Genomic DNA, 16201 nt, shown 5'->3' with positions numbered 1-16201 from the left:
AGTACATTTCTTTCCCCTTCCTCCTTTCCTTCCTTGTACCTGTGTACCTGATTTTAGCCCAGAAGTTGCTACCTGGCAGCCCATGGCTGAATTTGTCCCACAGTGTTTTGCCTGGCCTTTATGACTGCCCTGAACTACTCTTGGCATACTTCATAGATTGGTCATCCAGCTGTATTACACAAGTTTTTCTTGTACCGAACATAACCCAGCCCCTGTGATGCTGCATAACAAAGCTCACTGCAGAATCAGTCAATGGATTTAATCTGAGACAACTGGAGAAAGACAGTAGTCTCAAACACGCACAACTTGGCCAGTCAACATTTGGATCACACATTCTTCCAGTCAGTAATTGTCTTAGTTACGTATGTGAACAACTGTCAGCATAATTAGGCCCCAGCTTATTTAAAAACTAACTAGTAATGCAAAAGCATAATTACACTTACTGTTATTTTCCGAGGACAGTCATTAGAACAGAGGCCACTGAGAACTGCAAGAACAAAAAGTAAGCTTACAGTATTTCTATTAACAAGCCATCTTACAAGCACAACCTCAAAAATGTATTAATATACTAACAGATATCATGTATCCATTAAGATACATAAAGAAAATAGATCTTACCCATTATGACTTATACACAAAAAGAATTCTTATTTGCTTGAGGTATATTACTTTGCAGAAATTAATCAGCTAATCAATGTTTTCTCATACCTCACTGGTTAGCCTGCTTCCAAAAGAAACATTTGTCAGTTGAAAAACAATCCGATTTAAAACATGTTAAAATGCAGTAGACTGTACATTTTATTAATTACCCTTTACTTCTAACCTTTTAAAAAATACTTGTCAGAAATTCATCTTTACTGCTTTAACTGCTAAAGAGGAAAGTAAAGGCTTTTCCCTGTGTACAGGTGACAGCTTTAAAACTTGATTCAAAGCAACTCATAGAAGGTCTAATAAACAAAAATCCCATTACCTGTTTATTCTGTTATTCAAAAGTATTATAAGCAGATGTGCATAATGCTTCTTAATAAAGTTTTTTTTTTGTGACTTAACATTTTTAATCATCCAAATACAGAAAAATCTGTTATCTATCTATAGAGTCAGTAAGAAAGTCTAGACAATTAAGGTGAAGGTGTGGCAAAGTACAATTTGAAGATGATGTCTGTATCTAATAATAGACGACAATCTACACATTTATTTTGTATGTTAGACAAAGATGCATGTTCAAGTGAAACCATCTCTTCCTATTTTGATGCAAAACAGCACACTGCAATTTGCTGTTCAATTTCACTGAGGGAACAAATAATCTGACCAAGTTCATCTGACATCAAAACTACTTTCATTGTCCATATACCAAATAAGTGAACAAAGTGCATTTAGTGATACACCAATGGGCATAAAACCTGTTTTATTATAAATACTCTCTCCTGTATCACAGCAGAAATGTTTTCAAGCTACTCTAATTTCAATTTTTTGGGGCTTCTACAAAAAAAATGAGCGTACCTGAGTACAGTGCTAAAAATCAAAGCAAACTTTTTTTTAAGATATACGTAAACATGGATGCTGAAAATTTTTCTATTACCCATTCAAAATATCACACAATTGTCTTCCTAATATAGCTTTGTGGAGTGGAAGATTTTTCTAGAAGGTTTTCTGCACGCTTGTGTTTATTACACTACCCATACTCAGTATAATTTAAAAAGAGTATGACTTCCATCAGCATGAGAAATCATTGTAGTCTAATATGATGAAAATAAAGCCCCAATTACGGAGTAAGTAACACATTAATCAGCCCCTAGTAGTGGATGCAGTTCTGTTTATCTTACAGCATGCAGAATGCATGCTTCAGAATCATTATGTATATTTAAATAACACGAAGGGAAATGCAATCTCTCCACAGTGAACCTCCTATTTTTCTTGTTCAGTTTTCCCCTTATGAGCTCACTTACAACCTCACCTTTTATCCCTCCGCAGAAATCAAGGAAGACAGCCAAGCAATGAGCTCAAAGCTCAACACCTTTGCAGTCTGGAAGAACATGGCAGGGCATGCAATTTGAAAACCTAATTACTCTCAATTACAAATATCATAATCTAACACTAGCCTTTTAAACCAAGACTTTAATTAATTCACATACCCTTGCCATGCTATCTGTCATCCTAAATTGTTATGATAAGATATATTTTATGCCACGTAATACTTTTAGGCTGAAAACACAAACTGACTCTGACAGGGAAACATACTCTCAGAATAGATCATGCAGAATACACAAGATATACTCTCCATGCAGAAGATCACTGAAATGAAACCAGTTCATTTTGCCCTAGATTCGTCATCATTTCCAAAGGACAGGGGAGTAGAAAAACCAGTAAATTATACTTGATATGACAGTGGCATGGCCAAGAGACAGAAGTCCTTGCTGGAAAGAAAACACTGCAACCACTCAAGGCACAAATGAAAATAAGTCCATTTGGTTATTGTTTCTTGCCTAAATTCTGAAAATAGGCAAGATAAAAAGATAGTAACTGTGGACAAAGCAAGCAGTTCCCTTCAAGTCAGTACTTCTGTAATGTCTTACAGTTCTCTTCTGTATTATTATGGCATTATAAGCATAATTACATTCTTCTCAGGTTAGTGACTAATAAGCTGATCTTCCTCTAAATTTTAAATATCATGAGACATTAAAGTCTAAGTTGAAGAATAGATATGCGTAGATTGATGTCACTTTTACAGTGACAGCAATATGTTACATTAGGAGATAAGTGAAGGTACAGTAAAAAGATTCACAAAAGGGAGCCCTTGAGTTCAGCCAAGTCTGGCCCTTTCTCTCAAAACCAGATATACTAAGTAGTTTATTTAATCTAGTTGTATAAGCCTCTAATGTTGGAAACTCTGCAGCTTCTCCAGGAATTTGTACTAGTACTCCACAAGCTGCTGTTTAGCAAATTACTCTTACTATTTACTCTTTGTTGTTCTAAGTTTGCTAACTTCTGTCATAACCTGCATGGACACATTTGTTCCCCTGTGGTTATATATCATCATGGATTGAAGACATGAATTTCCTTACATTTCTCTTTTAGTATGAATAACTCAGTTTCCCTGCAGATTATAATTTTAGACATTTCATAATTAGTTTTCCTTTGAAAGCCAGAAGATCTTTTTAAAGATTTAGTATCTGTCTTTAGAATTTTGCTAAGATGCACAAGTGGAGAACCAAAGCTCCAAATGAAAGGAAGGATTTAGACTGCCTCTAGGTAATAAACGAAATACGACCTGCTTTCTAAGTAAAAGCACACACTCAGAGATAATGAACACTTAATTACTTGAAGGACAGTGTGGTCAAAATTGGCATTACAAACAGTTAAAGTGATATTAGAACAATGAAAGTGCTGAAAATAGTGGACAGAATTGCTTGGAAATTCTCTAAAATAAAACTAGGAAAAAAACCAACCTTTGAAACCAAACAAAAATGAGTTATCCAAGTATAGATTCTGCAATCTGTTTCTGCAGACTCTAATATTTTCCATGCTGCATTTTTTCTTTTCTAGTACTTCCATGCATACTGCATTACCATAATGTTATCATATACAAAGGATCAAATATTCACGTTCCCCTCAAAATCTGATTTTGACCTGATTATATGGTAATAACTTACCAATAACTTTAACAAAATAGGCATCTGCTTCAAAGTTGTTTTTTAATGTATGGATAACAAAATCTTCACTGGAGTGGCCCTTGCTTACTACAATGATATCCAAGATTCCCTAGAGGTGAAAAAAAAGTTTGAATTAGAAATGAGAATGCTGATTTACTCTAGATAGCATCTAAATTCAGCAAATAAAATTCCTTAGAGGAAAAGAAAAAAAAAAAAGGATGCAGCAAAGTTTACATTTCCACTACCAATTTTAAAATATTTTGTATCATATTAATCTATGGCAACATTAGACAGAGCACTCCATCCACAGATAACAAGGATAATACACGTCGTTTGTGTCTTCCATGCACTGAAGAGGGCAGCTGAAACAGAGCAAATGGAAGGCCAGCAAACTTTTGGCCAGTGAATGGGCTGCTGCTACCTGCTCATCTTCCAGGGAGCATTTCAAGAGTGTGCAGAAATATCCGAGACTGAAAGCACTGCCTCCCACGTGCTCTAAAGCCAATGTTTATACAAAGCAGTCTAACAACGGCACAAAGACATATACAGCAACACAGATGGAGTGACACTGTTTGCTGTAGTAAAGAGTTGAACTTACGTCTTCGTAGATATCAAAGAAGGTTGCTACGACTGCATCTTTGATTTGATTTAGATCAGAGAGCTCCCAAAAAACTTTAAACATACGACGTGCACTCTTGCAGCTCGCATTATTGCATGGGACATTTTCTAGTAAAAATGCTTGTTGATTGCTGAAAGACATTATATATATAAAACAATTCATTTCCTATAAAATAATAAATTAATTACAATACCTTTGTAATTTTGAACCCAACTGAAATACATATTTAAAAGATTAAAATAAAAAAATCACTCACAAAGCTAGCAGACATTTTAAACTCCATAAGCATTCGTGTTCACTTTACAGGCAGAATTAAAACCATTACGTCACGCCTGATTGAAACTACTGAATATGCTAAATAAATAGCTCTGAAACAGCAGGAATAACTTTGCTATTCTTACTTTACTCTGAGTCAAGTACAAGAGTACCTATCTACTGTTTTCCTTTATCCCTCCCCATGCTCTTTGAGCTTAGGTACTCCTTAAAATGTATCAGTGCTTTTTGCATTATTTTATGATAAGAAAGGCTGTAATACTGACAGAAACAGATCATATTACCAGGTGTAGTATAGCAAAGAATCTCCCTTTTGAAGAAGTCATCTAATACACATCAACTGGTCACTGGGAGACACAGATGAGTGGCACATGCTTCATACATGCACTCTGATGCCTAACAGCGTGTACTCAGTCTCTGATACTGTGAGATCACCACTCTCACTGGAATAGTGAAAACCTTCAGGACTTGACCAGCTGTGGATCTGATTACTTGGCATGTCTCGGCTAATACCCTGGAAGCCCACAGGGATCCGGCACTGGGAACAGATGAAGTTTCTTCCTCTGTCTCTGAAGGGAGAGCCAGGAGATGAAGCAGGCAGCATTCTGCAAGGCTAGCTATGCATGTTAGAGCCAAGGGCAATAATCAAAAGCACTTCTTCACTATGACCTTGAACATAATGCCATTGCAGAGGGTGACAAGAAGGTGTTTTTCCATATCTTAGCAGCATCCAAAGCCACCAGGATGCAGTCACAAACAGAAGCAACTTTAGCATTTCTCCTTATGAAAGTTTTTGGTTTTCTTTATTTCTGTGGAATATTTGCTAATAAGAAGAATCGTAACTCACAATATTCACATTTCTGCTCCTTCCATTTCAGAGTTAGAGGAGGGCAAAACATTTACCCTGTGAAAAAATACTTCTGACACTGAAGTAACTAACAGTTTCTTTGCACAGTATCAAGTTAGTATTTTAAAACCCGCACTGTCAGAAAAGTAGGATTTTGTTCACTGTAAGATGCATCAAAAATAAAATGGGTTATTAAAATACTTTCCTCAAAACATTATAATCACGTTTCTTGAACTTCTGAGAAAAAAAGCAGGTCTCTATTTTTCTGCCCTATGCCTGAATTTGACTGAGCCTTAATATGAACAACTGACTTCTTGTAATTTCACTATTAAAAGCGCAAGTACAAAGAATTAATGTTCAGCCAAAAATCAAATTAGGCGATCTACAATATTTAAGACTTTGTATTACCTGAATCTGAGAACTCATAACCACAACTTGAAATTAAACGCTAACATTCATTTTATGTAGTGTATCAGTATCATGTCAAATTAACCAACTATAAAAGTAAGGTGACAACTCGAGCTAAGCAAATTGTTTCAATTTCTCTTTTTCATCATCTTGACATTCTTTAAAAAAAATACATTTGGAGGAAACTTTTAAAAAGATGCTTTCTTTCAATTCTCATTTTTCAAACAGCTAGAAATTGTTACATGCTATTTAAAAGACAAAGATGAAAAGCTGGCATTACACTCTAAATACAGAATATTGTTCGAGTCTAAACGATGAGCCTTTTGAATGGATAGACAAGCTTATTCACTGTAGGAGTATTTTTTATTTCCCTTTCCTTGGTAATGTGTATTCAATGACTTTGAAAACATCACAAACAATAACGTAACACCATATGCATTGGGAGAATAAGGGAAGATATAAATCAAAGCGTCATTTAGAAGGGAAACGCCAATTTCCCTCAGCCTTCTATATCGAAAAGAAACACAAAGACAAGCAATAAGGAAAAAAAATCTATTTTTTTAAAAATCGCTTAACTATAGGCTAGCTCATAAATACTATATTTTAAACAAGTTCTTTATCCAGCCTTGCTTCTGACAGGCAATAAAACAAACGATTTAGGAAAAGATGATCTAGTTTAATTAGAGTCCTTACAAGTAGACTCATGCAAAGAATCAATATATATACACATTGATTTTAAACTGTGCACGAGTGTCTGGAAAACTTTATAGACGTGTATTATACTCTAAGTTTTTCATTCAACTGTCTGTATTCAGTTTTTTACTAGCTCCATATCTCCATCTTTACTACTATTTATCACCAAAGTCTGTGATAAAGTAATGGTATACTTGGAAATACAGTATCTATTTTACCACTGAAAACATTCCCCTTGAATGAAAGCCTCACTAAAAAAAAAAAAAGATTCCTTAGATTACACGTTTGCAATTTAAGATGCCAATTATTAGTATCTAATAGTGGAAAACAAATCGGAAACAAATGATTAAGTAAAAAATTGTTTCATCTAATTATGTGCCAGAATGAAAGATAGGCACTAATAGGTTTATAAGCAGTACTTACACTTTCAACATTACACATTTAAAACCAACAAGTGAAAAAATGAATGCATTTAGATGAGAAAGCAAATAGAGATGAACCAGTGAGTAACTACTGATAAAATACTTATTGATATTCTACACACACACAAATTCCAATATAGTCATAACTAGAAGGAAGAAAAATTCACGTATGTAGCCGAAAGAGAAATCTGTGGACTGGAATTCTAATGTGGAGGTTTTCACTCAAGTCAAAAGAACATTACATGCCTTTATTGAAAATACAGGATACAGCAGGAGATGAAACACTGTGGTCTTATGGCAGCTCTATCAATATTTGAAGCTATTAATCATTTTCTTAACTTACTCACCAGGACGGTCAGCAAGCTGAAGTTATTCCTAACTACATTAGATGTTTTTATTTCAGCGTTTTGCAGGGATTTAAAAGAATTGATCTGAAAGTACTTTCCACAATTATAATAAAAATTATTTATTTTAATGATATTCTTCAGTCATCGTGTATCAGTGTATTTTCAGATGAATACAATGCTGTTTGCCTCTTTTAATTTCCTTCAGTTAGACAGCGACTAGAAGCTAGGCTTCCTAAACTACGGCACAGATTGAGGTCAAGAGTTTACAAAATTGCTTTATCATTTAATCACAGTAATCAATCACAGAAATTAGATCTGTAGATGTAGTATGAAAGGCTTCAGAGAAAGAAATAAACAGCTTGATTCAGAAGTGTTTAAAATCAATTAAATAAGGTTTCCATTTTAACTTGTTCTGATTTAAGAGGAACTTTTAATTTAACTCCCACACATTTAACTCTCTCTACTCTATGACCCCGTTACACATTTTAAAAGGAAGCACTCGCTTGTGTTTCTCAGAAACAATGACTTTATAGTACTGTGAAAGTGACATTTGATAACTGGTACTGAAAATGTTTTCATTACTTTTCTATGAATATTGGGAATATACAGTGTTAACAAGCAGTTTATTCCTTAGTTATTTTTTTCCCAGATTTCTGCAGCTCTCTGAACCTTACTTTGCGCAGCCTGTCAAATCACCTGCCAGTACTCTCAGCCCTTATGCATAATAACGTGTCATTCAACTTTGAAGTCAAGTTTCAAAATAACTTTTAAGACACACCCAACTGAATAAGTAACTTCAAAAGCAAGGAAAATAATGACAAGTGTAGCACAGTAATTCATTGCAGTAAGACAGGCAACATCCTGGGCTTTTATAGGAATAATTATTTATGAACGACGTAAACATTTTACGTATTACTACACTGTCCTAAGTATAAGCTTGCCAGAGAAGAGAGGCTCCCAATAATATTAAACAATAAAGTAACTTGCTTCCCTCCGCCTCTGAACTCTATATCTTAAAATCCTTTTGAAATATCTTAACCATTATGATACACACTCAGTGCAGCCCAAAACACAAGATTTATGCACCTTAAGTAAAAACAAAAAAAAAGAACCACCTTTTGCAGTTCAGATGCCCCAGTATTTCAGAGGAAAGGGAAAAACCTTGGTTCTAGTTTGCTGTCTAGACTTTTTACAGTCATTATTCAGTGATGCTGAAAAGAAGATGCAAAATCCCAACTAAGCAAGGCTATGGAGAAAAAAATCTGACATTCAGGGTCTGAGTGGTTTAACTTTGTCTGTGTAGATTCTGGGCAGTAACAGCATCACCAGCTTCTCTGGCACATTTGAAAAACAACAATAACAACAACAAAAACCAAGAAAAACCAAAACAGAAGAGCTGCTGTACTAGTTATCTTAAGGCTCAGAAGTAGTGGCAGAGCTCTGTTGCTCACTGCTTTGTGTCTGAATCACAACATTGTGTAGGCAGAATACAAGCACACAGCTCTTCAGTTTTAGGCAAGTGTCAGTACGTAAAGAACTCAAACACAGAAATGTCAGTGAGTCACTCATGTTTAGGCAACCACTGGAGGATCTGAATTAATTCTGACTTAAGAATCTAAATTCCATCTATATACACTTCTAAGCACTGAAGTGAGCTTCTCAGTTATTTTTGTTTCTGAGTATGAATTCAAACTATGAACCTGCACCCAACTCTCATAAAACACACACAGCTAGGTAATAAATACACCCATGACAGATTTGATTTTCCCTGTAATGCAGTAGTGCAAGTATTCATCATAGATCCCAGTGGATATTAAGACTTCATACAGTACTGATTAAAATACCTTTGAGAGGAGATGACATGAGAATGAAAAAGTGAGTAGCATAGATAATCTTAGAGCTCTTCAGGTGCTGGAGAACACAAATTGTGCAGTACCAGACAGAGCGAAGGACAGGGCACAGCATACAGTGCGTATCCTATCAGGAGTGAGGTTCACCGGCATTGTGGTCTCTAGAGCTCTTTTAGATTTTTCTGAAAAGTAAACAATTCTATTCATCATTTCTACTGTCAAGCAAAAAGATGTTCACATAAAAACATGTCACTTCAAGGTAAAGACAAGGACACGCCAGCAGCATCACCACCAGGTGCCAAGTGGGAGCTGCCTACAGGCTTCTCTGCGAGCTGCTAGGTTTGTTCTGCAGCCAAGTGATACGTGCAGAACTGCACAGGCATGCTTGTAACTCAGGTCAACTGTTATGCGGATCACTAACTCCTCGATGTACAATACTCTCCCAGCTTGGATCACCACACCTGCCGTAACAGCAGACTGTAGCAAGACAAAGGGCTGGAAGGCAAACAATGAAGAAAAAAGCAGAATGGTTACACTGACAAATTTAATAGGGAATGTTAGAAGCTTTTATTTCCCTTCCATCTAAGATTTAAAACACTGTGGTATATATTCCACTGACAGCACACATTTTCTGGCTGTGACCTGCCTAACAGGTTTTGATTAATTTCAGTGACTAAAGAGATGTAGCCAGATTTTGACAGCAAACATTAATAAACTGAAGTTTGAAAAATGGAATCAGAAATGGTCCTCATCCTCATACACTTCACCCTCAAAAAAATAATAAAAAAAATTTCTACTGTGTCTTGAAACAAATATAGACTCCTTGCTACTAATAGAAATTTCCCTTTCTAATATATAAATCGGGAATCTCAAAGTCAAAAAAAGCCAAACTTATTTCCAAAAACATCCTACATGAGCACAATGTAATTTTATTGCCTCAGCTACGATCATGAGTGATGATGATCCACTAAGTACTAGATGAATCCCAGCTATTGTATCGATCCATTACATTCTGATCACTTAAGCGTATGTAACACTAGATAACCTTTTAAAAAACAGAACATTTCATCTTTGAACAACTGGTTGCTTGGCATTCCTTAAAAGGAATCCATATACAAAACAGCTCAAAAAAATTTAAGAGATTTCAGCTAATCAAATTGAACTGCAGCAGTGCTGAAAGGTACTGCCATTTCCTTCTGATGACCAAAAGTATATGAAACATCCAAACAAATAAGAAGGAGCAAAGAAAACTATCAACAACAAGGAAAGGTAATGAAAAATCCACAAAGTAGCCTCACTAAACATCCTGAAAGCAAGATGAAATCAGGAAAATAAAAAAGTGTACGTGGCATTCACATAGCAAGGAATCCAATAACCATGTATTCATCAGGGAAAAAGCGATTTTATCATGGTACATTTCAGTAGTAAAGTTTAAATGAAATAACTGTTTTGGAGGCACCCAGAGGGGGGGAAAAACAAGCTTACTTCACAGAAAAGAGAAAATTTGGATAAAGTTTGATACAGAAAATAGAAAAAAAAATGCAAGGCAAGAAGAGAAGAATTCAAAACAAAAGAAAAATTAAGCTGAAGAAACTAGTACTTGTAGTCTGCCTTTGATATATAGGCTAAAATATTGTGAACATCCATACCTGGAGTGAATTAATGGCAAGGAGTCTTTGCACACAAGATTCTGTATTAAATATTACATGTATCACCAAACCGAATTCATTATTTAGCACTAAGAAAAGCTTGCCAATTGTGCATCACAGCACACCATGAGAAAAGAAAATGCCATTATACAGATGACTAGCAATTTTTCTTGGGAAAAAAGAAACAACAAAACAACATGATTCTATTTCAGTTGAATTTGGATAATATAAAATGACCAGAAAATGATTAGATGCATCTAAAACACCAGGATCTCAGAAGGGGCAAAGCACACTATCACGTATTTCAGCAGTCACCATTCAGTGGACACAAAATGGGATATGACATGGAATGGGTTTCCCTGAACTCTCAGCAGACTGGTGCTACTAGTTAACACTGCAAGTGTTCTTTTACAGAAGATGGTTTGGGAAAGGACTAGGAGATACAGCTCCTGTGATCAGGGAGGAAAGCCTAAAATGGCACTTCATACTGCCCTGGGCAGAGATCAGAGATGCTGTTCACTTGATAAAATGAACAAGATGCACTAAAATTAATAATTTGTATGACTGACGATTGAGCATCCATATAATGGTCTTTACCTTCCAGATGTGTTCTTTAGTATAGCAAGGGCATCTGGGTAGCCATCCATATTGTAATCTCCAATATGAAGGGTCATTGGAAATGAAACTTCTGATGTAGTTTTGTCAGTTTGATTTTTCACAAAGCCCCAAAGTGTGTCTTTATTTCTGAAGTCCTGCAAGACTGGAATCCACTGTAAAAGAAATTAAAGAAGAACAGATAGGTAAGAAAATCCATTTCATTTATGAAAAATACCTAATTCTATTTAAAACAACTGACAATTCTGTGCTGAGTCAGGACTCTGAAGTAAAGGACTCTTTACACATTTTCAAGAGAAAATAATGATTATTTCCTAACTCTAACACCATATGAAAAATGTAATACGAAGTCTTTTCTATGTACTTGGTAATTCCAGAACACACACACACACAAACCCACAGACTTGGAGGAGGACTGTACCCTCATTACATCTGTGAAAGTACAAAGGAAATGCAGAATATAATTTCTCCATGACAAGAAACAGGATGTATCTGCAGATACTTACCACAAAGGGCTAGACAGGCGCTAAATAGGAATCTATCTTAATTAAAATCAAAGTAATTTCACAAATTGGTAAGAAACTGAAGTACAAGAGTTAACATTTCAATTCTACTGAAAAATTCAGTGCCATTTTTAAAGGCAGAAGTAATTTTCTATGTCAACTAACTGATAATGTCTTCAAAAGAACAGAAGCGTACCATCCTAAAGGATCACTATCAGCAATGTCAACAGCACTTAACAGCATCTTTAATGTGCCTCACCCAAGCCCTAATTTAGCTATTTCAGGAACCAGAATGAGATTCCTGACAGCATTGTTTCCTGCTGTGGAGAAACTCACTACACAATCCCGCAAACAGCAACATTCCAGCCACATGGCAATTGTGTGCATCACTTGGACTGGTCTCTTGTGATTTCATACAACCACATACACATTAGAGAAGCCCCCAAAATTATTTAAAATGTCCAGTAAGTTTCACTCTTTCTTGTTATCACAGACAGCTTAGAAGCCTGGAACAGATCTACTAGACATGCATATAATGCATTTCTGCCTGCACAAGTTACAGCATTTGAACTGCTAAGAGGATTCGTAACACCACTGTGGAAAGCTCTAAGTTGAAATTATACATACTTCATCATATTCCACCCTTGCTTTCCAACACATATGCGCCTATTTAGTTACTGTTAGCTGCTGAAGGTTTGAAAAATCTAAGAAAAATAAATAAATTTAAAAAGACTGAGGGAAAATTTTCAAGGGCTGACTTCTTACCACTTATCTCTCATGAAAAAGATCAATGATATTGTTGCAGAAGTGCCGTAATTTTGAAAAACTGATTGAAATCAGAACCATTAAATAAAATATAGTCTTTAATTTTGCATGGAACCACTAACAAGGCCATAAAATACAACTGTATGTAGTCATATACTTTCTAAATATTCTCATATATGGTAACATTATTTTAAAGAAACAAAATTCAAAATAAAATTTTTACGATTGTTCAAAATGAAATGTTTAAGATTAAACCTGAATTTGTATAATGTTTTTTACTTAAAAATGATTCATTAAAAAAAATCTATCTCACAACTGTGAGTTCTACAAAGAAATGCAAAGATATAAAGCGATAGTGAGCAAAGCAACTAAATCAGCAACTGTGATAGTCTGTAGCTCTTGCAGATGAATGTTTATATAAACGCCCATGGTGGCCAATCACCAACCACGATATGATAGACTGCATGGGATTGTTCTTCAGATCTGGTAGCAATTCTTCTGTTGCTTCTTTCCAACTGTTAGTACATCTGAATCTTAGTCACTCAAATCTAACTCTTTGGTTTGTCCTTTGGCCCCATCATCCAAGAAGAAGAAAATTTATCTAAGCTTAAAAAGATTAAATCATTAAGTAAAGTAAAACCTATGGTGAAGTAAGTTCATCCTTGAAATCATTCTCTTAGATCTGTTTGGCCTTCTAGTAACCATCCAGCTGTGCCAAAAACAGCATGAGAAGGAAATACGCTGCAGACTGACAGACATCTATCAAAACAGGATCTTAACAGAGCAACAACTCCAAAGCCTGACACGCCACTGCATGTTTCTCCACAGCATAACTGCTTAGAACCACAAATTGTACATATATCTATTGCTGATCGCTACGTGTTTCATCTCGATACACCATATGCTATCATGGAACTGTCTTATTTCATTAAGCGTCACAATAAACATGCAGTACTAAGCAAGAATAGAACCAGGTCCAGCTACCATAGGAAAAATTTTTGTAAATCACAATCACAGACAATTTGAAATACAAAACAGAGCAGTATGTGCATAAGAAAACATTCTTTAGTAAGAACAGAGATGCCAAGATTAGAAGGCTGAAAGAGATATATTACCGAATTTAGAGTCACTTATTCTTCTAGCATCACTTCACTGGTATATTCCATCCTAGTTATGCTTCCTTAACTAGTTAGTAACTGTGTGATTTCCTTTCCAATACAGGATGATTTTCTTGTGGGTAAGAAAGTATGTGATAGACTGTGTTCTAGAAATTTTGACTCTAAACCAGAAAACCTTCCCATAAACTTGGGCTGCAGAACATAACAAGAGGCACCTTGCTGTTTCTTGAGTGAACAGTATGTTCATCTATAAATTCTGAGACATACATCAGAGAGGGTCCAACTTATGCAAAAAAAACCTACTTATAATTTGTCAGTAAAGGAATAACCAGTAATTCATAATGTGGTTGGAAAAACGTATGAAATGCATTATAGATTTCTGTAAGTACACTACAGTGGGTAGTGCTGTCAGTTATAAGCAAGACCTTTACAGGATACATTGTGCTGTAGTAAAAACATTTATTAAGGCAAACAAACAAACATTAGGCTAAGTTGTAAACTGTGATTGTATTATAAAGCAAGGTGCTGTAAATACTTAACAAGATCAGCACACACTTTAAAATAAATACATAGTAATAAATTATGCTGAATTAGTTTTATAACGATGTCACTCAAAACAAGAAATATCTTGCCCAAACAAAGCTGAAATAGTTTAATAGAAACGCAGTATTGAAGATACGCAGAGTAAGCAATCCTTAGATACCATTTGGAAATGTACTTCATTACAAACTATGAAAGATACCATAGAACTGCAGGTTAAGAGGTGTGGACTAGTTCAACTTGAAGATCTATTTTTTTTACTACAAAAATATCTCCCTAACTTAAACTGAAGACGCTTCTTTGAATTAATTAGCTCTACTTCCAAATTGTAACACAAGACTTTCATCTATTTTTTATCTATTACTGGAGCAGCTTTGGTGCTTACGTTGCAGTGTTTTGTACTCAAGAAAAAAACTCACCAGAAGTCTTCATAATTTTCTTGTGTATTTTCCATTGTGACTTATCCATTATATAGTTTTCTAGGTACACAACTTCTTCTGTCAAGACCATAATTTCTTATATAATAAATAAAAATACATATATAAAAATCTTTTACACAGTATCTTTACAGGTGAAGAAGTTTGATTTTTCAGGAGAGAAAAATTGTTTTTCTTATTTCATATTAACTAACTCATAAACACAGCATTTTCCTTTGCCCTGACAATTCCAGAGTCACAATACCTGATCCATTCCTAGCTTCGTTAAGTAAATGGCACTTTTTTGACAGTTTTCATCTTCACATACTGGTAACAAATGTTCACTTTGTCCATCACCATCTGCCAAAGAGAACAGAAAAAGTCCATTTATATTTACAAAATCTGAAACTCTGCTTGCAAGAGATGAGCAGCTGTGAATTATTTATTCTTTTTAAATGTGAAAAATTAGACCAAGATAAACTAGATATTTTTTAAAAATCCCCACCCATTGTAATCTCTCATCCCATTTGGGTCTTTTGTTTGAAGGTCATCTTTGCTCAAGTATTTTCATATAGACCCATTGCATAAAGGAAGTTTTATATTTTTTTTCTGATGTTAAGTAATATACTTAGAAGAGCAAATACTTAGTAATTTGCTCATTCCCTCTGATTAGCTGGGAAGAAGATTACTTTTTCTATAGATCTACCATCACAAATCCAGCATACAAACTAATTTAGTTTTTCAACTTGTTTTAAACTCCTGCACTGTCAGGAAGACTAAGCCTTATGAGTTCACACATAATACATTAATCTACATTAACAGGTAAAAAAAAACAGCACAGGGAAGTTGTCTAACAGAACAGCTAGTAAGTTCCAGGCCTACAGAATTAGGCAAATCTGAGTAAATTACAGATCATTAAGACTGTTCTTCTGGCACATTCATTTCCAATACCTTCAGTAGAATAATGAGCTTTTACACGTTTAAACAAGCAATACATATTTGCTTCTAGAATTCTGACACACAGTGTATAATGACAAGCAGATTGATTTTCCATTCTCTGCTCCAGGAGAAATTCCTGTGTTCACATCATATGATTTTGATCTTGCAGTCTTTCCTAGCATATTCCGTGTACGGGCTGAGTAGGAAGAACAGTGAAACAGCTGAATGTAAGCAGCCAGAGAGAAATTAGAATCGCTGCGTTAATGATTAGCACTGCAAGTCGCAACTGTAAACAAATATGTCAAATGTGACTTCTTACAGAGATGTTATACTCCAGACCAGGAAAATATAGAGAATCTGCTTTTTCAGGCTATAAAATGAAGTAAAAAAAAAAAAAAACCAACCATAATACAAAAAACCCCCAACAAACTGTATTACAAAATTCACCTTTTCAAATTGCCCCATATCCATAACACAGTTTTGAGCATCTTGGTATTAATATTTTAATTGGATTTTGTATAGTTGCTTGTCAAAGTCTCCTTAGTTA

General features: G+C 35.0%; 1 protein-coding gene across 1 annotated transcript in view; it reads right to left on the bottom strand.

Annotated features, from left to right (window-relative positions):
* ITFG1 (integrin alpha FG-GAP repeat containing 1) overlaps positions 1–16201 on the bottom strand; it is a 75252-nt gene that overhangs the window by 20047 nt on the left and 39004 nt on the right. The window contains exons 9-13 of the mRNA XM_021408309.1: positions 14981–15075; positions 11356–11528; positions 4249–4399; positions 3651–3759; positions 444–487 (exon numbers count right to left, since the gene is read on the bottom strand). Coding sequence (XP_021263984.1) covers positions 444–487; positions 3651–3759; positions 4249–4399; positions 11356–11528; positions 14981–15075 — 572 coding nt within the window. The remainder of the gene's footprint in view (positions 1–443; positions 488–3650; positions 3760–4248; positions 4400–11355; positions 11529–14980; positions 15076–16201) is intronic.

This window comes from Numida meleagris, chromosome 10 (genome assembly GCF_002078875.1).
Source record: "Numida meleagris isolate 19003 breed g44 Domestic line chromosome 10, NumMel1.0, whole genome shotgun sequence".
NCBI lineage: Eukaryota > Metazoa > Chordata > Aves > Galliformes > Numididae > Numida > Numida meleagris.
The sequence above is the reverse complement of the archived record's forward strand: the minus strand, read 5'-3'. Positions and strand labels throughout refer to the sequence as shown.